The sequence below is a fragment of the Triturus cristatus genome, chromosome 1_2 (assembly GCF_964204655.1).
Source record: "Triturus cristatus chromosome 1_2, aTriCri1.1, whole genome shotgun sequence".
In the NCBI taxonomy this organism is placed as follows: domain Eukaryota; kingdom Metazoa; phylum Chordata; class Amphibia; order Caudata; family Salamandridae; genus Triturus; species Triturus cristatus.
Genome location: NC_140580.1, coordinates 1,049,630,634 through 1,049,657,464, shown reverse-complemented (window position 1 = coordinate 1,049,657,464; position 26,831 = coordinate 1,049,630,634). Strand labels below are relative to the sequence as shown.

The following is a 26,831-nucleotide window of genomic DNA, read 5'->3' as shown; positions in this document are numbered from 1 at the left end:
CCACTTGTGACGAAAAGCGACGCCAAACGAGTGCAGCCTTGTAAATTCCAACGCGCAGAACTGCTGACATTGCAAGTCTCTTTGGTGGCGAACAGATGTAACCAAGGATCTCCCCACTGCTGAAAGAGACCTTTCACCACCTCGGAGTGAAGACGCCATTCATGATGCATCATGCACCTGCGGCTGAGTACGTCCGCCCAGGCATTCAGGGAACCTGCCAGGTGTTGAACCACCAGGGACATGCCCGGATGTTCCAGCCATGCCCAAAGGCGAAGAGCCTCTTTACATAGCATCCACGACCCCACCCCGCCCGGTTTGTTGCAGTACCACATGGCAGTGTTGTTGTCCGTAAACACCTGCACTACTCTTCCCCGAACAGAGGAAAGGAATACCTTCAGTGCAACACTTATCGCCCAGAGCTCCAGAAAGTTGCTGTGGAGCCTGGACTCCACCGGAGACTAGAGGCCTCTGATCTCTGCCTCCCCCATGTCGCCGCACCACCCCAGAAGTGATGCATTTGTCACCAATGTGAACTCTGGCTGGGGAAGGGAGAGGTATCTGCCGTTGACCCAATCCTGGTCCGTTTAGCCACCACTGCAATTAGTGTGCAGAGCCCTATGAAATCTGGATGCAATCGGAAAGATTTCCCTGATGCTGTGCCCACTGGAACTTCAGGTCCCACTGCATAGCCTGCATATGACACCTGGCATGATCCACCAATGGATGCAGGAGGCCATGAGGCCCAGCAGCCTCAGGGTCATTTTAACCGAAACCTGGGATAGAGGCTGAAAGATCAGAATCATAGCCCGAATATCCAGGACTGACTGGGGAGATAAGCCTGAAACTGCGCTGTATCCAGAACCGCCTCAATGAAAAAGACCTTCGGAGAGGGAATCAGGTGTGACTTCGGCAAGTTAATAGTGAACCCCAGCGAATGCAGGAGGTCCGCCGTAGTCTGGAGGTGGGAAAAGACAGCCTGGGGTGAACTCTACTTCAACAGGCAGTTGTCAAGATAGGGGAAGACCGGAACCCCTCATCTGCGCAGATGAGCTGCGACCATCGGCATTACACCAGAGGGCTGCTGGTAAGGCCAAAGGGGAGCACGGTAAACTGAAAAGGTGTGTGGTCTACCGTGAACTGTAGGTAACGCCCGTGGGCAGGCAGGACGGGGATGTGAAAATAGGCATCTTGCAAGTCCAACGCTACCAATCCAGTATCCAGGGTCGAGGGCAGACAGGACCTGAACCAATGTCAACATTTTGAACTTCTCCTTCCGGAGGAAGCGATTGACGTCCCTGAGATCTAAGACAGGACGCAGGCCTTTGTCCTTCTTGGGTATCAGGAAGTAGAGGGAATAACAACCACAACCCACTTCTGGCACAGAGACTCGCTATATAGCTCCCTTGGCCAAGAGTCATTACTTCCAGACGGAGAAGGGCCAAATAATCCTCTGACATGCGATGCAGTGGGGTGCAATGAGGGAGGGGTAGTCTAAGAGGGGAGGGAGTAGCCCCTTCGGACGATCTGCAAAACCCACCTGTCCGACGTGATGTTATTCCAGTGGGGGAGGTAATGGCAAATCCTGCCGCCCACTGGCAACTGGTGGCCCTGAAAGGTTGGACTAGGAAGGTTTGGAGGCTGCTGCAGAGAAGGCGCTGGTGGACTGGCATGCCCGCTGGCCCCCAGACCCACGACGGTGGGTGCCACGTCCCCGGCCATGCAGAGGCTGAACAGCTTGCACAGGCCTGTGGCTCTAGACGGAATATGGTGGGCACCCCTTCCATAGTCAAGAAATGGGTGAAAAGCAGACTGCACGGGGTGAGAGGTGGCAGTGAGGCCCAAGGATCTGGCAGTAGCCCTAGAATCCTTAAAGCGCTCAAGCATGTTGTCCGCTTTGTCGCCAAACAAGCGACGGCCATCAAAGGGCATGTCCAAAAGAGTTGATTGGACATCGTCTGAAAAGCTAGTGGGCCTCAGCCAGGCGTAGCGTCTCAGGGCTACTGACTTTGAAATCGTCCTGCCTAGCAAGTCGGTGGTATCCAGCCCACATTGTATGGCGAACTTCGCTGTAACTCTACCCTCAGCAACTGCAAGGAAGAGAACGGAGCGGGCCTCCTCCGTGTACTGTGGCAGCATCTGCACACCGTGTCCCACATAGAGTGAGTGTAACGGTCAAAGATACATGCAGTGTTCACCGACCGCAGTCCTAAGCTGACGGAAGAAAACATCTTCTTCCCAAGTTGATGCAGCTTCTTGGATTCCCTTTCTGGGGGAGCAGTAGGGAACGTGCCTTTGGAAGTTGAGACTTGGACCACCAAGCTCTCGGGTGTAAAGTGTTGGGAGAGGAAAATGGGGTCGCCCGGGGCCGGGTGGTGGCTTCGGGCAATCATCCTATCCACAGGAGCCCCTGTGCTGGGCTTGGACCAAGTGCCCAGAAGGATGCCCGAAAGGGCCTCATTGAATGGCAGCAGGAGCTCCGAAGAGGCTCCTGCCAGTTGAAGCACCTCGGTCAGGAAGTTGGTCCTGACCGCCACGATAGGAAGCTCAAGGATGAAAGGCCTAAGCGCCCTAAGCAACACCACAGCGTAAGAGGATCCCTCCTCCGTAGCCGCTGTAGGGGAGAAAGCATGCTAAGGTCTGGGGAGGTGTCCAGACCACGGACCTCGCCCAACTGCTCTCTCCAGTCCGGTTCATCGAACTGGTCTGCCAAAGTGTCAACAGACCCCTCCCAGTCCTCCTCAGGCTGCCACTCAGGGCGATAAGGAACACCAGGGTAGAACAGTGGTACAAAAGTACCGGTAGGCGCCGGAACTGGCGTCGGCCGACGCCGGTCCGGCTCCATGTCAAAGTCGAGGAGGCAGCCGAGGTAGAGGCAGCCGAGGTAGACGCCGGCCGGTAAACCAACCGGAGTCAGAGGGGGCAGAGGTGTCGTCAATGGACTAGACGCCGGAGGAGGTGAAGTAAGGTCGATTGGAGTTGATCGGATCCAGGCATAGATCCCTGGTGGCTCTGCGACGCCGGGGTCGAAGCCACTGGCATCGAAGGCCTAGAGCCCCCAGCCAAGTCCGCAGGGCCCGAAGGCGAGCCGGTGGTCGGGCTGCCCAAAAATGGAATGAAGGGCTTCGTAAAAACTACGAAGTTGGGCAGGGGTCGCTCCGGCTCCCAGGAAGGGAGGGAAGCTCGGAGCAGACCCAGTAGGCTCCACAGGGGGAGCCGAAGGACGATGACCTTCCCCATCCTGCATCCGCCGTCGGACAGGGAGATCGCGAAGAGCAACGGTGCTTCTTCGCCTTCTTTTTGTGCTTCGGCGAAGAGTGTTGGTGGTGACTCCACAACCGGTCCCGCGACCTCCCTCTTGACCGGGACCTCGAGCAACGCGGAGCTGACTGCCAGGACTCCAGAAGCTTTTGAGACTGCTCCCGCAAAGACTTCGGATTGATGACCTGACAGCCAGACCACGACTTCGGGTCGTAGTCGCGCTCCAGGCACCACAAGCACTCAAGGTGTGGGTCGGTAACTGACATCAATTTGTGACAGGTTTAAAGCCGGTTGCCGATGTGACATACCTGTGCACCAGGAGTCGAACAACTCGAAAAAAAAAGGTCGACATAGTCGAAAAATGCTAGTCAAAAATTTACTGAGGTGCTGCTCTATCCGGATCTGCGCTGGCTGGCGCAGAAAAAGCAAGAACGGACATCAGCGCGCAGGGGCGGCGTCTAAATATATACAGAGATGTCATCACGACGCCAACGATGAACGTGAGGTCGACCGACGCCACCGACGATGCTATTTGAGAAAATAGGGCTCCGAAGCTGTAATCAAAGACTACTGAGTAACAATACACGTAACAGGGAGTGTCGCCATGGGAGGTTACAAAATGAAACAAGGCGGTACAAAGGAGGGACTACTAAGCCTATTGACCAATAAAAAGCCACAGTTTACAGTGGTAAATGACACACGCCAATGAAAAATATGGGCGGAGAGTGGGTGGGGCTTCAAGTTCATGCCTGAACACAGCATGCCTTGCAGAGCATGCGCTGCCCAGGCTCAACCTAATGACTTGTATAGTCAACTAAAATATAAATACCCATCAAAAAGAAAAAAACAAATGAAAATAAGTTATCTATTTAGGTGAACCAAAATGCTACTTTGCAAACCTTTAAGAAAATCACCGACACTCAAGCTAACTGCACCTACCAGCAGCCTTAGCCGCCGGGAGGAGACTTGATGCCTAATTTACCGGCACAGCGGGACATCTTGGAGCGCTGATTCCTGCATCGCAGGACTTTACCGACACTCAAGCAGCCTACACCTCCCAGCAGCCTCTTCCACTCGGAGGAGACTTGCTGCCTGGTTTTTCCACCACTCTTATCTCCGAACACCAACTCCTGCATAGCGGGATGCACGGAGATGGTACCTGGGCCAAAGCAGGTCCACATCCGTCTGAGCCCAGAAGAGGCTGGGCCACCCTTCTTTCGCCATAGTTTTCAGGTAAGCTGCCTCACCCTCCCTCTTTTCAGCACCCGCGCTCAGCATCTGCCCCTCTACCTGTCCAGCACTGATCGATTCTCAGCAGCTAGCTGCCCTCTAGCACTCCCTCCAGGCCCCCGACAGTCTTGGCCTACTACACATGCCCTTCTCAGTCTGCCTGTCCTCCCTCCGGGGCGGTCTTGCCTGCTTGCCCCGGTCTATCTCCTGCAGAACTAATGGGGTCCCCCTCCAACCGATCCCACTAGACAGTAGTCCCCCCCCCCCCGCCCTCTCACCTCCCTTTTCTCTCTCCAATGCGTCAGTTATCTCCCTCCCCCCAGAGGTACACCACCACTCCCTCCATCCCCCTTCGCCCAGCGCCCTGATTCGACATGGAGATCGCAGCAGGACCATGCAGTGATGCATGCAGAGGGCTCAACGCACATGCACGTGGACTAGGCCCATCGCCAGGCTCCCAAACCCACCGCTTCACCTAGGTCAAACCTTGAGCCCTGAACCCCGGACACCAGGACGACAACAACAACTGCGCCCAGGCCTTCCAGAGGACCACCAAAGACCCTTTTTCCTGCCAGGAATGCCACTTCACCTGCATCACTGAGGATACCTCCAACACCTTGCACATCAGCCACACCACTTCACACACTCCCACCAACAAGGCCAACGCCAACACGTCTTGAAACATCTAATGCTTGCTGATCAGCTCACGCTCACTCGGAAAACACAATGTAAATCTGGGACACCATCACTACCCACGCCCCGGACACCGTCTTCATCACAGACTTGTCTGAATTCACCATCAGTCTCAGACGTTGCCACAGTCACCCCGACAGATACAAGATCACACACCGATCAAACAGACACAGCAGTGGCATCGCCATAATCTACAAAGAATCTCGAATGCTCTACCAGCACAGGCGACTCCATCCCCCTTCATGGAGAGCCTCAACTTCTAACTCTGAACAAAAAGCAAAACCACCACCAGAGGAACCCTCATCTAAAGACCTCCGGGACCCCACCCGGTCTTCTGCAATGCCATCCCCAACTTCATCACCCCTATCACCATCGACTAAGATCTGTACATCCTGCTAGGAGAGCTCTACTTCCACCTTGATAACACCGATGACTTCCTAGAAAGTGTGGCCAACCCCTGACTCAAAAAGCTGGTCACCGACCCCATCCACATCGCAGGACACACCCATGACCCTATCTTCTCAGCCAGGACCAGAGTAAAATACACCCAAATCAAGCTCATCTGGACCTACCACAGTGTCCACTTCGTCATCTTGGAACCCTCCCAAAACCCCTTCTTCCACTGCCAGCGAGACATGTCGCAGCTGGGCAAAGGTATCTGAGCAACGATGGACCAACACCTCCAACTTCCGCATACCTACCACCACCGAAGCCACAGACAAGCGGTTGACAACTTTGCGAACTGGACCACAGCAACCGCTGATGAAGTCGCACCGAAGACCGACCAACCCTAAGAAACAAACACGACACCCCAACTGGTCCACGGCAAAAATGAAAACCCAGAAAAGTGACTGCAGACAGAAGGAAAGAAGATCGCATGCCAAAACACTTCGAAGACGCACTCAACCGATACCACCATCTCTTGAAGGACACAACGAAGATCGCCCTAGCCACCGGCATCAATGACAGCTCGTACAAGGAACGTTTCAAAATAGTCCGAGTTCACCAACCCCTCGGCAACTGAAAGGATTTAATGGGGGTGACACACTTTCCAAACTGCTCTGTTCTCGGGCCTAAATTGGGGCTTTGCATCTAACGCTTTGGCTCCATCAAGTGGCCAAGTGGTGCAACAGCAATGAAAATCAGTGACACTCGGTTTAAACCGAGTCCGCTGATTTTCATCCGGTAGGGTAATGTCGGTCAGATTCGGTTTAAACCGAATTCCGGACAGCCTAATTATGATACTTACCCAGTATGCATCTGTTCTTGGCATGTAGAGCTGTAGATTCACGTGCTTTGAATACTCCTGCCATCTAGTGTTGGGTCCGGATGTTTGCAAGTTGTTTTTCTTCTAAGAAGTCTTTCCTAGTCAAGAGATAAGGTGACACCTCCTTTGGGGGATAGTGCGCATGGGCATCGACTGCTGCAAGAGGGTAATAATAGAGTAAGTAAGTGTGGTACAGAGATGTCCATGCGTAAGTAATGTAAATAATGCAAGACTGCGACAGCTACAGGTGCCCGGAGAGGTGGGAGGGTGCATGTGAATCTACACTCTACATGCCAAGAACAGATGCTTACTGTGTAAGTAGAATAATCAGTTCAAAGCATGTGTGTTGTAGATACGCATGCTTTGCATAGACTATATAGCAGTATTCTCCCAAAGTGGTGGCTAACCAGTAGATGTTGCAGCGGTTTGAAAAAGTGCTTTTAGCACTGCTTGCCCTATGTTGGCCTGTTGACGTGCTAACACATCCACACAGTAATGTTTGGTAAAAGTGTGTGGTGTTGCCCATGTTGCTGCTTTACAATTGCCAGCTATAGGGATGTTACTTAAAAAGGCCATAGACGCTCTTATCTTACGAGTGGAATACGCTCGAGGAGGTATAGATAAAGTTAGTTTAACTTTAGTGTAGCAGGTTTGAATGCATTTAACAATCCATCTAGCAATACTAGACTTGGAAATCGGGTTGACTTTGTGAGGTGTAGCAAATGCAAAAAGAATGGTTTGTTTTACAAAAATCTTTTGTTCTTTCAGTGTAGTACAAAAATGCTCTTCTGATAAAGAATATGAAGAGCTCTTTCCGTTAAAGAATCAGGTTGAGGAAGGAACACAGGCAACTCAACTGATTGGTCGATATGAAAAGCAGAAGCCACTTTGGGACGGAATTTTGGGTTGGTGTGAAGAACTACTCTGCCTTTATGAAGTTGAAAGTGAGGTTCTTCTAAGGTTAAAGCTTGCCGCTCACCAACTCTCCTCAATGAAGTGATCGCAATGAGGAGGGTAACTTTCCATGAAACAAACTGTGGACACATGAGCCGTGTAAGCACAATGTACAGATTTTCAAACTGGTGCTGGGGGTACCCTGGGTGGTATTACTCTCTTAAGGTCCTCCATAAAGGCTTTAATTACTGTAACCTTGAATAAAGATAGATGTCTGTTTTGCAAATATGCGGCTACTGCTTCAAGATACAGTCGAATAGAAGTGTAGGCTAGACCGGCGCTCTGTAAATGCAGAAGGTACCAAATGATATTTTGAGTAGATGCATCTAGTGGATCAATATTGTTATTAGTATAATATACAAATCTTTTCCATTTAGCTGCATAGCATGCTCTGGTAGTAGGCTTTCTTGCTTCTTTAAGAATGGTCATACATTCTGGTGGCAAGTTAAGAATTCAAAACTCTATGACTTCAGGAGCCAAATCGATGGATTGAATTCCATGGGATTTGGATGACTGATTTCTCCATTGTTCTGCGTGAGAAGACTGGAAGTGAGATGTAGCTTTTGATGTGGAATTACTGACAGTTCTAAAAGTTGATGATCCCAAGTAGGGAGCTACTGGGATCAGTGTGAGGGATGTTTGCCTGAGCTTCCGAACCAGAAATAGAAGGAGAGGGAGAGGCGGAAAAGCGTAGGCTGATATCTCTGACCAATTCATCCATAAGGCATTGCCTTTGGATAGAGGGTGTGGGAACCTGGACATGAAGTTTGGGCATTTTGAGTTGTCCACTGTGACAAACAGACCTATTTGTGGGAACCCTCAATTTTAAAAATATGGAAGGAGAATCTGGAGATGAAGTTCCCACTCGTGAATTTGTTGCCACCTTTTGCTTAGGAAGTCAGCAATCTGATTGTCCACTCCTGGGAGGTGCTCTTCCAGAAGATGGACTTTGATGAATTGCCCAACGCCAAATTGTATGAGAGAGGCGTGGCAGTTGCAGAGTATATCCCCCCCTCATGTTTTTGATACACCTTGAATTGCTGTCATGTTGTCGGTGTGGACTAGGACAACTTTCTCTATGAGGTGAGACTGAAAAGCTTTCAGTGCTAGATATACAACTGGAAGCTCTAGATACTTGATGTGCAGAGCTCTGTACTTGTTGTCCTATAGACCTTGAATTGTCAAGTTGTGAAGATGGGCACCCCAACCTGAGAGGGATGCATCTGCTGTTAGCACGATATGTGGAACAGGGTCGATGAAGGGACGCCCCTTTTATAACTTTGGTGTGTTCCATTACTGCAGACAGTGATGGGCGCGGCTGTCTACCAACACTAGATCTGTAATTGACCCTGAAACGGATTCAACTGACGTGGTAAGCACTTCTGTAGAGGACGCATGTGTAATTTTGCATGAGGCACTATCGCGATGCATGAAGCCATCAACCCTAACAGTTGCATGAATGTCCTGACTGCTAAGTATTGATTAATCTGAAACTGTAGTGGCAGAGTTTGAACATTTCGAAGTCTGTCTGTATTGGGAGAGGCTAGAGCTGTGCAAGTGTTTAGAGTCGCCCCCAAATAAGACTGAATTTTTAAAGGCTGAAGGTGAGACTTTTGATCATTGACCGTGAAACCTAATTGATAGAGTAGGTCTAATGTAGTCTGAGTGTGGTGTAAACACTTTTGGTGTGTGCTGGCTTTGATGAGCCAGTCATCCAGATATGGGAAGACATGAATGTGTTGTCTTCTGAGATGTGCCGTAACTACTGCCAGACATTTTGCGAATACTCTGGGAGCAGTAGTTAGTCCGAACGGGAGTACCTTGAATTAATAGTGTTTTCCTGCTATCACAAATTGGAGGTACTTGCGATGAGCTGGAGGAACCGGAATATTAACGTAAGCATCATTTAAGTCCGGTGTGGACATAAAATCGCCTTGCTGTAGCAGTGGAAGGACCGGTTGAAGAGTGGCCATGTGAAAATGTTCTGAAAGTATGTACAGATTTAATGTCCTTAGATCCAAAATGCGTCTTAAGGAGCCATACTTTTTGGGGATTAGGAAGTACAGAAAGTAAACCCCTAAGCCTTGGTACTGTAATGTAACTGGTTCTATAGTTTGTTAAAAGAGCTTGTACTTCTTGATTGAGGATCTGCAGGTGCTCTGATGAGAGTGTGAGTGCGGGGTGGTGTGTTGAGAAGGTTTGCTGGTGATCTCCAGGCAATAACCATGTCGGATAACATCTAACACCCATTTGTCTGATGTTATAGATTAAACAATATACTGAATAGACCTGACTGCTTAGGACATACTACAACTAATTCAAATCCTGGGGGCAGGATACTAATGTCTCCCCCCAACCGCTGGCTTTTATCAAATGCCAGTCGTGTCAAATCCTAAATGTCCAAAAGCTTTTTATATATGTTTATCAGTCCACCCCATTTGAAGGTGTGTACAAAGAAAGAAAAAATGTGTGAAAATGTCAGAAAGTACCCCACATAAGCATCACCAAGGGAGCTGCTGGTAGGTACTCACCAGTTTGCTCACTTTTCTTATCATCGGTGACTTTCTTACCTATGAAAGAAAAGATCCAGTGTCTAATATAAATTGAAAATAGGAAGTGAAGAAAAAATACAAAAGAAGTTTGCACAGAAAAGTGGTATTCGAATACCACAGTGTCTAGTTTGACACAAGCACTTTTCTGTGCAAACTTCTTTTGTATTTTTTCTTCACTTCCTATTTTCAATTTATATTAGACACTGGATCTTTTCTTTCACGGGTAAGAAAGTCACTGATGAGAAACGTGAGTAAACTGGTGAGTAAATACCAGCAGCTTTCCCTAGTATGTCCTAAGCAGTCAGATCTATTCAGTGCATTGTTTGCTTTTGAGTGGAGGGCGACCTGATTGTAGTATTCCCTCTTTTGCTCATTAATGTGGATGATGTTATAGATTGCCAAATGGGGAGAAATTGTTGAAGCCTTCCCCTGACAGGTGTTAAATGATCGGGGGAAAGTGTAGGCAAGTCACTGCTTTTTGGGAGAAGGGGGTTACGCATTGGTGTGCCCTTACCTCTACCTTTAAAATTGTTTCCTCTGTACCCTCCTCTAAAGAAGCCTCTACCCGGAGAGGGTTGCGTGTTAGACTTATAGGAGGAAGTGTTAGGGTCCGAGGATCTACTTTTAGATCCTGCTCTATAGAATGAGTGACAAAAGGAGCCTCCGATTGAAAGATTCTGAAGCGCTCCCATCGATTGACACTTGTGTCTTTTTTCATCTTTTCTAAAGCCTCATTAACCGGAGGTCCAAAAAGTTGTTGTTTGTCAAAATGAGTGTTTAAAATAGACTGTTGGACTTCTGGTTTAAAGCTGGAAATTCTAAGCCAGGCAAGCCTACGTGAGAGAATGTTGGTGTTAACTTCTCTTGCTGCAGTGTCAGCAGCATCAAGAGCACATCTAATAGAAGAGTAAGAAATCAGCTTCCCTTCTTTAAGTAGCTCGTGCCTTTTTCTTGTGTTCTTCGGAGATGTATTGAAGTAGACTTTCCATCTCATCCAAGTGCGCTCTGTCATACCTGCCTAATAGGCCCTGAAAGCTGGCAATGCGCCAGTGATTAGCGGCTTGAGAAGCTACACTTTTACCGGATGTGTCAAAAAGCTTAGATTCTTTATCTGGGGGAGGTGCATCACCAGATGTCTGCGAGTTCAATCTTTTACGAGCGTTAGAAACTACCAGGTAATCTAGGGGGAGCTGTCCTTTAATAAAAACCGGATCAGATGGTGATGGTTTATATGTTTGATCAACACTGGGTGTTAAGATTTGTGCATGAACAGGATCCTTAAAAATGTCATCTGCATGTCTCTTCGTCCCTTTTAACACAGAGAGACTGACTAAATCTGTGTAAAGACCATAATCTCTCAAAAAAAAAACAAATCATCATCCAAGGCTTCTTTATGAAGTGGAACCCCATGATATACTGCTGCTCTGGAGATTAGCTCCAGATAAGATACATGATCATTTGGAGGTGAAGGTTTTGCAGGGAATAGGTCTGGTTCATTATCATGGGTGGATCAATATTATAATCATCCCATGGATCTGTAGGCAAGGAAGCATCATCATCATCATCATCATCCCCATCTCCTAAATCAGGCTGGGTGTGGGGAGATCCCTGTGGTGTTATGTGTAATGGGTCTGAGCCTGGCAGTATTGGTAAAGGTGAAGATGGTAGAGGTGGTGGAGAAGTAGGATGGATAGGACTTGTAGCAATGTCCTTCTTCTTAAGGGGGATCTTGGATCAGGTGTCCTCTGAACTGACTTGCCTTTTGGAAGGAGTTTTGGCGAATATGTGTCCAGTGTCTGGATTGATATAAAGCTTTTTCTGCTTTGGATCTAATCTGTCCTTCATAATGTCTAAGATTGGTTCTGTGGAATCTGGAATAGCTTCTTTCGATTTTGGCGCAGAAAGTTTCGGTGCCGAACTGGACTTGTCCTTGGAAGCGGAAGGTTTCAGCTCTGAAGCAGAATTTTGTCTAGAAACTGAGGATTTCAGCACCGAACCAGATTTGTCTTTTGGAGGGGAATTTTTCAGGTCTGAAGACGATCGGTCTCAGCTCGATCCGGAAGGCTTTACCACTTGTTTTGGTGGCGGGGCATCAGAAACGTTGTCTTGGTGCCGACCAAGGCCTGAAGGCAGAGGTGGCACTGAAGCCTTATTTTTGGTAAAAGATGGTTTTTGGGGTACGGGGGTTTTGGTACTCACGACACCCTGTACCGCTGGAATGTCTTCGGACTACAGTTCGATCTTGAGGTCGGAATCAGATTATTAGACAGAGAAGGCCTCCTCTTCTTCCACAGCTGCCGCTTCTTCTTATTCAGACTCTTCTCCAAAGAGGTCCAGAGTCTGTTGAGTGCTTTGGTGCTGCTTTTCTCATCGTTGAGCCCGACTATCACGAAGAGTCTTTTTCGATCTGAACGAGCGACAGGTCTCGCAGTCTTCTTCCTTGTGCTCCAGTGATAAGCACAAGTTGCAAACCTGGTGTAGATCGGTGCAAGGGTACTTCGAGGAGCACAGATGACAGAATTGATGAGACTTCCCTATCGAATAGATACACGGAGAGGGGAAAACACGCATGATAACAATACCATCAAGAGTAGAGTGGATTGTGCACCGAGGGGAACCTGAAGGGTAGTTCGAACCGGAGCGCAGCAATACACGTCCGAGCCCGATGGCAGAAAGAAAACAATCTAACATGGGAGTCGATGCCCATGCGCACTATCACCTTACCCCGTGTCTAAGAAAGACTTCTTTGAAGAAAAACAACTTGCAACCATCTGGACCCAACACTAGATGGCAGGAGTATGCAAATCAAGTGTATTGACAGCACACATGCTTCACACACATCACAGCCTTGCAACCTCTGTGCGACACCCTCGCAAACATTTTACACAACAAAATCAACATCTATCAAGACTTCACACCCGAACCCCCCTCGCTGAGGACCGCAACACACCGACCGACGCACACCGACCCCAGCTCCCCTCGTGGAACACCCTCACCGGGAAGGAAATGGCTTCAATCATGAGATTCATCAGCCCCCTGAAGACTCCTGGCCCACACCATACATTCAACCTCTGCAATCAACCCATCAACAAAGAACTCACCAAGGTCCTCAACTCCTCAATCACCACAGCCCACTTCCCCCATAAATGCAATCATGCCGGCGTGAAGCTGCTGCTGAAGAAGCCATTCATAGACCCAGGAGAACCTAAAAAATAATGATTCATCTCCCTGCTCCCGTTCCTAGCCAAGGTCATCGATAAAGCCATCAACATCCGGCTCACTAGACAGCTGGAGAACCACAACCTTCTTGACCCCTCACAATCCAGTTTAAGAGCAAACCAGAGCATCAAGACAGTCCTAGTCACAGGCAACATTAGAATGCTGCTTGACCACAGAGAAACAGCAGTCCTGTCCTACTCGACCCCTCAGCAACTTTTGACACCATATCCCACCACACTCTGATCAACAGACTCTACCAGCTCAGAGTCCAAAGAGCAGCCCTCGAGTGAATTGTATCTCACATCATGGGAAGAACACAGGTCATCCTCCCTGCCCACTCCTCGTTCCCTAAGAACATTACTTGCAGTGTACCTAAAGGCTCATCCCAACCCTCTTCAATGTATGCAGGATACCCCTGGCCAACATCGTTAAGGGCCATGGACTCAACATCATCTCCTACGCCGACGACGCCCAACTCATCCTCTCCAACTAATGACCCAACGACCACAAAGTACAAGTTCGAAAGATGCATGAAAGACGTGGCCGCCTGGATGAAGAACTCAATAAAGACATGACAGAACTTCTCATCTTTGGAAAAGGCAAGGATACCATCTGGAACAACAAATGGTGGCCACCTGAGTTGGGCTCCACCCCAGCCCGCAGCCTCAGCATCATCTTCGACAGCCAGCTATCCATGAAGACGCAGATCAGTGCAGTCTCCGGAGCTTGCTTCTTCGCCCTCTGAATGCTCAGAAAGGTCTTCAGGTGGCTCCCACCCAACACTAAGCGAACAGTCACGCTAGCTCACGTCACCAGCAGACTAGACTACGGCAACTCCCTCAAAGTAGGAATCACCGCCCAACACATGACGAAACTCCAGACTATCCAAAACCCAACAGCCAGACTTATCCTTGACCTCCCCAGACAGACACACATCACCCGTCACCTCAGGAAACTCCACTCGCTACCAGTTGCTTAGAGATGCCAGTTAAAGCTGCTCACCCGCGCTTACAAGGCACTACATAATGGACAGACGTACCTTAACAAAAGAATGAACTTCCATCAACCTTTCAGGAAACTCCACTGCGATTGCCTCTCCCTAGCAGCCACCCGACGCATCCACTGGACGAACAGTGGAGACCGCTCCTTCTCCCGCCTGGCGGTCAAGCGAGGAACAACCTCCCCCTGCACCTCAGAGCCTCACCATCTCTCCAGCACTGCAGAAAGGACCTCAAGATCTGAATGTTCAAACAACTGTAGAACAAGCAGAATGATCTCCCAACGCCTCGAAACCCTCAAAGGTAATGCAGCCGCGCTCTATAAATCATGATTGAAGTGTAAAATATACAAAGCCCATTGGAAAAGAATTTCCCATCACATTTTTTTTTTAACATCCAGTTAAAAATAAATGCTTTCCTTACCTTTGTGATAAGAATTCGGTACTTTTCTACCAGATCGTCATTGTTGTGACATCCTGCTAACAGCTGCCAAACCTCCCCTCTTAGGGCTTCTGGAACACCACTTCTTACCAATGATGGTAATGGCCTAGGCCTCACACTCAAATTAAGGTGCCTAAAAGAAATGTAGCATAGAAAGTAGTAATTATTTAAAGCTAATAAATGTGTAGAAAGGCAACACCACCACTATTGCACTTAATCAAGTATTAAAAATAATCGGAATGTTCTTTAAAAAAAAATTGTATACAGAAAAGTAACAAAATACTAAGTCATCCCTCATGAGAAAGAAAAAACAACTTTTTTTTTTTTTTTTTTTAAAGAAAGAATCGACTGGTTACCTGCTGGGAGGTCTGATTTTCTCTCAGGAAAGGGGACAAAAGGGCCTTGAAGGTGAGGCGGTATGACCTTCTCCTGAAAGGATGGCCTGGGGGATGTGCCCATTAACTGTACCAGCTTCCCAAGGACAGCCCCTGCCACAGACAGATGTAACTCACACACCTAGGCCTGCCACTACCATTGTCTAAGTAGGCACAATAGCACCAACCCAAGACTAGTTTTGCAGTGGAAGTTCCTCATTTCCCTAGTCAAACCTCAGAGGCGTGCCCATAACTCAGATCCAGGGACGAAATGTTCTGACATCTTGGATGTAGGTAGAGATGCAGTGTGGGATTGTTTAGTGCCAAACCCCTGGAAGTGGGTAGGGTTATCCATGGAAATTTTATTCCTATTGCTCAGGCAGTCTCTCTCACCCACAAGTTAGTGCCAGGCATAAAGGTGGCACCACAGGCACCTTGCTCAAAACATTGCTGGAACTGTGGGGAATAGAAGGACTGCATCTACTGAACCAAATGACAGGAAATCAGAAGGACTAAGCCTGATGTTTTACCTATGGAGAGAAACCACAAGGGCTGGATCTACTCCCACTTGAACCCAGCACATAAGAGAGGCCTTCAAGGACTAGTTGGCTAGCCTTATTTTCAGCACTAGTAACACATAAGTTGCAAGAGGCCTGCAACAAAGAGCCCAGCTGACCAGTTCCAACTGGATTAGCCTTGAATCCTGGTGTTGGCTTCTGAGAGATTGAGTCCAAACTCACCAAGTGGTGCCCAATAGGTCCTAAACCCTTGGCTGGAGTTCAAGAGTGTATTCTCTCCCTGGCTGCAAAAGTGGACATGGATGAAATGCAGCCACTGCTGCTGTATAGCCAGCCAGATTCAACTTGCAGGTTTAGCCCACTATAAGCAGCTCTATCTTCAGAAAAGCTCATAAGTCCCAATGTGAAGATTTCATCAGGAGCCAATGCAGAGCAGCACCCTCCATCATCTAGTCCTCGATCGGATCCAGTCCACCCAGGAGAAAATTCCTCCAGAAATAAATATGGCAAACTTTTCATCGTGACGAACCTGGTCTCTACAGCCGATCCACACTGAACCTGATAGAGAATATTGCCATCACTTGGTGAGGTCTCACAGCCACCCAAAATAATAATCCATCTTCTCACAAAAAGTACTTCAACTGCCATATCGAAACACATTTTCCAGACACAACAAAGTTGGAGCTCACTCAGTGCATGCCCAAACCAGATGACACAAAGCAAAAAATAAAATAAAACTTGCAGTAGGTGCCCGGGCACAATTACACAAAGAGGAGTCACATCATATCTCTTGACTTGAGGCTTCAAACAAAAACTTGCAAAAGTTTAAATCTAACACTAGATGGCAGCAGTATGCTAATAATGTGTATCTACAGCCACACTTGTTAAAAACAGAAGAATTCTCTACACTATACAGTCCAATTTTAACAACTTTTCCCAGCTAAAAGAAGGATTAAGTTCAGTTTTTGTTCCTTACCATTTTGAAAGAAGATCTCCCCAGGTTTCAAGAATCTTTTCAGCACACTCTTTTGAAACATCCCCAGATCCGCTCAGAAGAGGTTCATCATTATCTTGGCAAACAAAAATACAACATGTAAGTAGAAGTGTAGCATCTATTTTAAAGAAAGTCTACAAATCTGAGCTAAGATATAATTTGTTATTAAATATGAATGTTGTCAGCAAAAAGGAATCGGACTTCAACACATAGAAATATGGTAAATACCTGCTTGGAGGTCCAGAGGGTAGACAAGAGCAACTGGACCCCAAGCACGGTGGTTAAGATAGTTAGTCACTGGTGTCCGGGGTCTGCCCATTATGTCTCTGCACACTAGGCCAAGTACAACCCTTTCCTCACTTGACTATCAGGGTAGCGAGGGCGAGCAGCCACCACCTTCGAGAGGCAAAAGCTCAGAGCTCAACAATCAACCAATAGACTTAATAAAGTAGTGAGTCTTAAGTTAAAGAAAGTAATTAATCATAAAGGGTTCATCAATTGTACACAGCACAATAATGTGAATGTAATGCTGATATTTAACCCTGCTTAAGACTCTAGGTGCATTACTCTACTATGCCTACCCTTGCTTTGCAGTTCACTAGGGTCTCTGATTTTTTAAGTATAGTCTGGGCTGTAGGGTCTGATTAAGTTTGGCAGACAGGGAACTCAGTCGCAAACGCAGCGGAGTAGCCTGTACACCAAACCCTGTGTCCGACCACCTCATTTAGGGAAGGGCGGACCTTACAAATTTTATTGGCGGAACCCCGGTTGGCTCAGTCGACAGAATAATTACTTCAATGACCCAACAGAGTGGGGCTATTGGAGGAACGACATAACACCACTGTGGGAAAGTGGGTTTCCGTTGCAGTACTCCCCAATAGGTTACCTGGGTTTTGATGCAACTTTGACTGAAGTGTACTGGGACCCTGCTGTCCAGGTTCTGAGTACCAGTGTTCTTTCCTTGTTTACTTTACCACAATTTGCAACATCAGACCCCCCACCCCCCTGTAAGTCCCTACTAAATGGTACTCCTGGTACCTAGAGAATTGGGACTGAACCAAGGCCATGCTGCCACTGCAGCCTGCAGACAAAAACAACAAAGTCGACATGGCACACTGCCTGTGTGCCATGTCAAAGCAGCACTACCTAAGGTATGGGTAAGTCACCAGTCTAGCAGGCCTTACAAGCCCCACGGCAGGGTGAACTGTATCACAGGTGTGGGCCCATCTGCATGAGCAGATATGCCCCTACAATATTTATGTCTATTCTTAGATATAGTAAGTGCCAGGGAAACCAGAGAGAGTATATGGGCTGGAAACTTGGCAACTCTAGTTCCCCAGCACCATGATGGCTTATTCGAACCCAGGAATATTTGGTACCAAATAATTCCTCTTAGTAAACCCACACTGATGCCAGTGTTGGATTTATTAAACCATTACTCCACGGGCACATTTATAGAGGTGCCCCCTGAAAACCTACCCACCCTGGTGTAGTCTGACTGACTTTAGGCAGCCTACCACCCGAAACATGGTTCTGGACCCCTGGGTTGAGAGCTCTGCCTGAAACAAAACACATCCTGGGCAGAGGTGTCGCGCCTCCTCCCCCAGGATGGGCACAGTCTTTGAGAGGGAAGCTTCAAAGGCTTGTCACCTTTGTAATGTGACCCCAGCCTCTGCTTCTAGCAGCAGATGGCAGTCCCGGTTCAAACCCCCACTTTTAGGCAGGAGAACTGGCAAGAAAACTTCATAAAAATAGGAGGTGTATCCCTCCTTCGCCAAACTCCACCCCTTAGGTGCTGGAGGTGAAGTAAAGCACATTTTCAGGGACCACCATCTTGAAGATAGTGGGACTTATCCAATTAGGGATAGGGCCACAGGAGGGCCTTGGATTGCCGTCGGGTTGTCCTTTTGTTCTTCTTTGTCGTCTTCCAGCCAGCAACTCGCAGGACCCGCTGCGCGGGTCCCGCAGCGCGCCAGACTATTGCGGGAGTTGCCAGAAGGGGCTGCCTGATACCTGGGGCGAGTGTATCCTGACCAGGGCTGCGAGCAGCGGGGACTCCATTGCCCAGGAGTCCCTGCGAGCCCAACCAGCCACACCTGGGCTGCTCTCCCTGACCGCCACGCCCACCCGCCCACGGGAGTAAAAGTGGACTGTCAACCCTACACCAGTGGGACACTAACCGCATCTTGAGGCCCTTGGATTGCCGTCGGGTTGTCCTTTTGTTCTTCTTTGTCGTCTTCCAGCCAGCAACTCGCCGGACCCGCTGCGCGGGTCCCGCAGCGCGCCAGACTATCGCGGGAGTTGCCAGAAGGGGCTGCCTGATACCTGCGGCGAGTGTATCCTGACCAGGGCTGCGAGCAGCGGGGACTCCATTGCCCAGGAGTCCCTGCGAGCCCAACCAGTCACACCTGGGCTGCTCTCCCTGACCGCCAAGCCCCCACCGCTCATTATTTTCTCTACTTCAGGAGCGTAGTTCCCCGCTGCGCGGGAGCGCCCGGGGCTAAGCCCGGGCAAAGGGCGGGCCGTTTGAGGCCGTTCGAGGACGGGAGAGACCGGACCGGGCCATCTCTCTAACTTCCATTCATCCGGAACTTACACTAAAATTGTACGTACTGTTACCTTATTGACATTGCACCTGTGAGTTCCCAAAGATTCAGCTTTACTGAATATCTGTTTATATAAGACGTTAACTCCTTGTATTGGTCTAACAGGAACAATGGTCTTAACTAGAGGAAATAAAACCAAAGTATCGGGGGGTGGGGGCAAGCTTTTAGGTCCCATGGAATACTTCATCACCAAGGCAAACTCATTCATAGACCAAAGTATTAGTCTGCTGGAAGGTAGGGTGTCTTTGGATTTAGCGCTCGCTAAGAGATCCTCCATGGGCAACTTAGCGGATGCAAGAACCCCCGTAATAGACAACAACTCTGGGCGAAGGACGCTTTGTGAGGGTAGGCGTAGCCTACCAAACAATGTGGACCTGTCGGCCTCCCAGCTTTCCGATCTCCAGATAAGCTCAGACTTAGAGAGGACATCAAAGCTGATACCCCAAATCACACCGGATGAAACAAGGCAAGCAAGAGGGAGGAGGGAGGGCGCTATAAGGAAAAGAAAGAATGATCTGAAAAATCCCATCCCCAATGAGATCAGTGACACGCCTAGTAGGAAAGAGAACGCACCCCCTAGAGCTGAACAGGTAGTAGATTCTGTGATCATAAATCAGTCCGCACATAATACTCCAGACCCCTTTAGCCTGGAATTCTCCACTCATTCACCCTGTAGGAAGGAAATAAGCGATAGCAATAACTCACAACTGCTAAATAATATTGCAGATCTATTGAAATCTTTCCTTGCACCAGTAGAAGCAAGATTATTACAGATAGAGAACCAGCCATCTAATTTTATAAACCTCACAAAGTCCAAGCAAGTGCCAGGGGCCCAAAAAATGGGGGGAAACAAACAGACTCTTCTCAAGCCGCAGCCATACAAAAGAATGTACCTATACCTTTAAATGTAACACCTAAACCAACACCCCCTGAAACATTAAATATTAACAGGGTAGCGAAACCTTCCACTAATGCTACCATAACCTTACCCCAGGGTAATGCTCTGTCAGCAACAACACCGGCGCCTAAAACATGGGCACCCAAAAAAATCGGCACCTAAAACTCCGGCTCCCAAAACACCTGCCCCAAAAACTTCGGCCCCAGTATCCAACAGAGGTGACCCTAGGGGACCTCCCGAAGCTAGATTCGCTGTTGATATGCCACCGGAAGCATGTCCCTTTGTAGTTGTAATGACAGGTGTGCCCGAGTTAGTGGATTACAATGCAGAACGTACGTGGTCACTGAAAAATAAGGCCCAACATTGGCTAAATACCAATCGCCCTATACCAGCAACTTGGCCATGTAGGATTCTGATGGTACGTAGGACTCCCTGGGTGGGAAACGGCAGAAAAACAATACCTGGGAGATTGTATTGTGATTACATTCGAAGACCCCCGAGTGGTAGATTATATTTGCTCTTGGGAGTACCCGAGTGTAAAAGGAGGTATAGGCACCAAGCGACTTTCCTTTTTCTACCCTTCAAGACATCGCAGTGGTCCTTTTAATGACCATGACAGCCCCTGGGAAGTAGCAGCTCCCCGTCACTGTGAATATGGCAACCCAAGGCAAATAGTGGGCCCTCGTCACCATGATTATGATAGTTCCTGGCACACAGTGGGGCCACGTCATCGGGGAGGAGGATGGGATGATTGGGGTCCGCACACACAGAGGACGGCCTATAGAGAGCTGACTTGCTGGGATGCCTGGTCCAGCATCCCGATGATGAATAGGTTTAGTGGCCTTGAAACGGTCGACTGACCACTAACGGCGACCGAATCTACTAATCCTAAGACACCCCATTTAACGCCTAAAGTAAAAACAATTTGCCTAGCAAATGAAGCTGCGGCGATTAACACAGAACTGCAGCCCCTACCTATCCTCTTCTGGAATGTTGCGGGTCTTCGCCCCAAAATTGAGGATGAGACTGCCATGAACTTCTTGGAGCCGGGTAAAATCATCTGCCTCCAGGAGACATGGTCCATGACGGAGCTCCACCTCCTGGGTTATAAAACATACTTCACCCCAGCTCTGGGAAGTGGTGCAGGCAGACCTAAGGGAGGGCTGACCACGTATATTGCAAATACTGTGAACCACTTAAAAGTATCCATAGTCGATTCTGATCCAAATTTTCAATTACTTTCCCTTTCTTTTAAAAACAAAGTCTATCCTTTTGCTCAACCTCTACAATAATTTAGAGGACCACCAATTCTTGACCTTTCTCTTTAACATCCAGGAGAAACTAACCCATTTTTATCAATTCAAGGCAGGAAAAGAGGTGGTTCATCTTCTATGGGGAGGAGATTTTAATCTGCATCCATGCCCACATGCTGGGAAAAATCGTTGTGGGACAGTGGATGAACATGATGCTCCCCTCATGCACTTTGCCCATACCAAGGTGGGGATTGCTATGAACAACGTGTTATCTGACTTGGAACTCTCAATAGCTAACGAGCCAAGTTTAGGCTCGAACTTCCTGCAACCAACATATGTGGGAAGGGGATACAAAACGACAGTCGACTACATCCTCCTTTCGTCTGGATTGTTGCGCAGAGCTAGGTCCCTTGAGGTCCTGACTAACACACTAAGCGATCATTCTGCCCTGAGGATGGATCTTTATTTAATTAACTCTCAACCCCTAACTGCAGTCATAGCTAAAACTCTTGCCCAGAACAAATTGGAGTTTGGTAAACAAAATGGATATACATTAAAGTGGGGGAAGATAAACCCAGCCGAAATTACTGAAAAATTGGTAAAAGCGGCACACTCAAACATAATTAAATGCCTGGATCTACTAGAAACGGATGAAGAAGTCCTAAATAATTTTACCCAGATATTAGAGAAAATTAAGGGACTTCTCACAGTAAATCCAAAGAGGTCGAACCCAACTACTAAAGGGTGGTTTAACCATAGTTGTACCGTGGCCCTAACTAAGCTAAAGGTGGCCCTGAATAAAACAGTCAGAGATTCGGAGCAGATCCAACTCCTTAGACAGCAATATGGAAGGGCACGTAAACAAAGAATACAAGAACTAAAACAGAAACTATGGGACGACCTGCACACTAGTGCTGTCTCTAACAACAGTGAGACCTTCTGGCGAACAGTCAAATCCCCCTACCTAACAGACGATAACAGTCCCAAGATAGAACTGGCCATAGAGAAAGATACTTGGGTGTCCCACTTTTCTAAAATCTTTAAAAACACAGTAACATCAGTAGGGACAGAAATCACACATTCAACAGTTGAATACCCAATATCCCTGCATTTTGACATTTCCGAGGTATTAGTGGCACTGGAAACAAGTAAAAACGGGAAAGCCCCAGGCCCAGATGGGGTCCCAGTGGATCTTTTTAAATTCAATCTGGATCTCTGGGCCCCCATTCTCACTAGAGTGTGCACTGCAGCCGCAAAAGTGGGACTGATAAAATCTTGGACCAAATCTATCATGGTCCCAATTTTTAAAAAGGGGGATCGTCAGGACGCCAAATGCTACCGTCCCATCTCACTGCTGGATTCTCTGGGCAAGGTCGTTGGCAGGGTCGTGCTTGAGCGACTCCAGCGGTGGGCTGAGGAGGGAGGCATTATTTCCGATCTCCAATTTGGATTCCGGGAGGGGTTTGGAACGGTGGAGCAGGCCCTCAATCTTAGTCTGATAGTGGGTAAATATATCCAAGCAAAGAAGGACACGGTCTATATGGTGTATGTAGACCTGTCCGCTGCTCTTGATTGCGTTTCACACGCAAAACTCTGGATGGTTTTGAGACAAATGGGAGTGGATCCCCCTCTTTTAGATTTTTTGAGAGAGCTCTATTCTAAAGCCTCTGCGAGGTTGCGCTTTGGCGTGAAGGGGGAGCTGACAGCGTCTTTCGGAGTGGAGCGTGGAGTCAGGCAGGGGTGTGTCCTGGCCCCCTTTCTCTTCTCATTGTATACGAATGGCTTGGAGGAAGAGATGTTGAGGGGGGGGGCCAGGATCTCCCGCGGGTAAAACAGCGCCTGATTCCCGCTCTGCTCTATGCAGATGATGCTGTCATTTTGGCGCGCACTCCGCGTGAATTACAGAAGTCCCTGAATAGGTATGCGGATTTTATGGGTGGGCTGGACCTACATGTGAATGTCAAAAAAACGTTTGTCGTGGTAGCAGGCAGTGGGAAAAAAATCGAGCAAAGGATATCTACCTCAAAGATCAAAAACTTGAGGTAACTGCCCAGTATCCGTATTTGGGTATCATGATCGACGAAAGGCTGAACTGGAGGTCAGCAGTAGAGGCCAGGTGCCATCTTTTTAAAAGAGCCATAGTGGCCCTGATGAGATTCTCCCAGAGACTGGGGAGGAGGGCACCAGTGGAGCTACTAAAAATCTATAGCGTCAAGTGTCAGGCGATTGCGCTGTATGGGGCGGGAGTCTGGGGACACATAGATGTTAGCGCCCTTCAGGTGGCAGAAAACACCTTCCTCAGTTTCCTTTTAGCTTCACCGAGACGTACATCAATCTACGCATCCCATTTGGAACTTGGAATCCCTTACTTAGAGGATTTGTTAAGGATCCAACCATTATTGCTCTGGCGGCGCATTTGGACCTCTGACAAAAATGTGCTGACACAGGCAATCGTGGCGGACTCAATGGCTCTTGATCAATCCTTAAAAATAACATGGCTTCGGTATGTCAGAAACTTCCTCAAAGATCTTGGCGTGGAGAAGTATTATCTTGAACCCGAAGATATTATTGATCTACCAAAGAGAGCGTTGAAACAACTGGCTCTGAGTCAACTAGAATCCCTGAGGCCGACCTCTGAGCCGACAAAACCCTCGGTCCTCCATGCCAACATGATCCAGACCACTTACTTTATCCAGCCTTATTTAACACTACAGATTAGTACGTATGATAGAATGTTATTGACAAGATTCAGATTAGACTTTTTTCATAGACTAGTAGCTTTTCCCGAGAGAAATAGGTGGGACTCAATTCTCACTGCTTGTCCCTGTGATGAGGAATCAATACAGACCAACTTACATACAATATGGCTTTGTAAATTCCCTCATCCACACCGGAAAATTTGGCTACTACCACTATTAAGGCGATGGGGACTTAGACAATGTCGCCCCGCAATGCTAAGTCTCCAACTGTTAGAATCTGAACCGGTTTGCTATCACGTCCTTAATTTTTTTAAATGCATTATGAAGCATAGGAAAAATCTGTAAAAATTATGCTGGATCTAGTCCCAGACTACGTAACGAAATAACTTGATTCCTTGTTTTTAACATATTAATCTGTGTCTGTCTGAATTTTATCTTGTAAGATGAACTCTCTTTTAATATGAAATTGTATTATCAAATGTTGCTTTTATGGTTTTCCAATGTGTAAAGCCGAATAAAGAAATTATATATATAATACTGGGTGTAGACACCCATGGTAAGGAACTCATTGGTCCCTACCGGTTACTCCCCTGTAACGTCCCTAAATCTAGTACTTGGGTGGCTCCCAAGACCCTGAGATCGATCAGATTTTGAGGACCTACTGGAGTGGGGTCAGTAGACCACTCTCTCACCAACACAGAGAAAAAGACCTGGTAACACTACAAATTCACAAACCTCGGTACACTGACACCACCGCTTTACATGATGTACCCAGGACAAGGACAGTAATACATTGGTTCATATGTGGGCATGCTTGGTGGGCCTCTCCAAGTCACAGGACAGGTCCTGGACATGGATTTTGCACGGTCAGGGTTCTCAATCTTAACTATCCTTGATGAATTCATGAATTCGACATATCTGCACCCTAAGGGAACACTTTTATACAACAGAAAACTATTTCTAACAACTTTCAAGCCCCCCTATGAAGCACGAAGTCCAATAATCACACATTAAAATTTGTTTTATTTAATCACATGAATGTCTTAATCAAGAGGAAGCTAACTAAAAAGTATTAAAGCAATGTAGATCACAAATCTTTTTCTAAACTATCACCTTTTTCTTTTTTAGTTGAGAAATAAATGGAAAAAGTCTCATATGCATAGATCTCTAGAGCTATGAAAGCATAAAGAGTGCTGTGACTTCAAAGCTGCTGGCGGACTCAGAAATCCTAGGGGGCACAGCTCTAGGCAGTTGGTCTCCAGTTCATACTTCCACACTCAACTGGGAGGATCCTTGAAACTGGGCTATGTCCACTGGCTGTACATCTTACAGATTTTTAGTCTTTCGATTGAAAACACTACTTTCGGGATATCATTCTCCCATTTGTTCATTTTTGGTTGTTTTGTCTTAAAAAATGTTATCACAATGTGAGGGGGATAAAACATATAAAGATCCATACTCTCGGGGGAGGAGCTTCGCGCGCATCCAAGATGGTCGCGTGAGCACAGGGCTCCACGGACTCTTGCCGCTCCTCGCAACTTATCCTGACATTATCCTGGATTTGTGGACGGATTCTGGAAGATGAACCTTGGCTGAATCCATAACTCTTCTCAGAACGAAAATCGGACTGGGGAGACCTGAAATACAGAGTCTTGCATTTTGGAGGCCCACCTGGAAGGTGTGCCCGGTGCTTTGGTGAACCGTGGGGCCGGGGAGTAGTTGAACAACAACGGCATCGGAGCCTTGCCAATGACCGCGCACCCACTTTCAGTTTCGCTTTTGCACTTCTGCATGTCCTGATCGAGGAGCTACTTTGCACGGCTGTGGCGTCCTCCGGCCTTGGTACTGGACTGATTTGTGCCATTTTCTCAACTCTCCCGAGCGGGCTCTCGGACAGTCTGTGTCTGATCTGCTGGTGCCCCTTTGCTATCGGTCCGGGCGGACCCCACCGGTGAGCATCGCCCAACATGGGGGGTAAGGGGGATCCCGAGAAACGGAAGACCAAGACATCCCTGCGTGGAGGACCAGTCCAGAGTAACATCATGGATCGCTATACCCAGGGTAAAGGGACCCCCGGGCCGGCGGGTGCCGTCATGGAGGACTCCGGTGGGGGTCCGTCCGTCCCCACGGAATTGTCGCTGCAGGACGTTATGGGCACCATCAACGGCATAAGGGAGACCATCGCCCAGCAGTACGAGGCTCTGGCCCGTAAAATTGACACGGTTGCCATTGATGTTACGTTAATCCGGGCGGATCTCTCTAAGACTAACGAGAGGGTTCAATCGCTGGACTTGAGGACATCCACTCTTGCCACGGATGTATCAGACCTCCAGGCAACTCTTGGCGATCTAAAGTCTGCAAACGACGCGATGTCCCGGCGGCTGGAGGATTTCGAAGGTCGGGCACGACGCAATAATATCCGTGTCATAGGTGTACCGGAGACTTCCAACAATTGTCCGGTGGACCTTATGGTCGAGGATCTCATCCTCAATCACCTTGCTCCTTCAGGCCTGAGCAAGTTCTTCGCCGTGGAGCGTGCCCATCGTGTCCCGGGCGGTAGGCCTCGACCAGGCGCTCCCCCGAGGCCTATCATTGCAAAACTTTTTCACTACAGAGACCGGGATGCGATCTTGAAGGCCTCGAGGGTGCACGGCCCAGTTAAATATGAGAATTCCTCCGTCAACCTCTTCCCGGACTTCACCCAACTCGTTCAGAAACAGAGAATGAGCTTTCAGGGGGTGAAGCGCCGTCTTCGAGATCTGGACCTCAAATACTCTATGCTTTTCCCTGCCAGGCTTCGTGTGGAATATGAAGATCGGACTCTCTTTTTTGAACGCCCCGACACAGTGAGTGACTGGTTGGATTCCCTGCCGGAAC

General features: G+C 48.2%; 1 protein-coding gene across 2 annotated transcripts in view; it reads right to left on the bottom strand.

Moving 5' to 3' along the window:
• The window catches only part of RABGAP1 (RAB GTPase activating protein 1), a 1,076,978-nt gene that overhangs the window by 736,420 nt on the left and 313,727 nt on the right, over positions 1–26,831 (bottom strand). For both annotated transcript variants that reach the window (XM_085612417.1, XM_085612408.1), the window contains exons 13-14: positions 16,481–16,574; positions 14,595–14,745 (exon numbers count right to left, since the gene is read on the bottom strand). In XM_085612417.1, the coding sequence (XP_085468543.1) occupies positions 14,595–14,745; positions 16,481–16,574 (245 nt within the window). The remainder of the gene's footprint in view (positions 1–14,594; positions 14,746–16,480; positions 16,575–26,831) is intronic.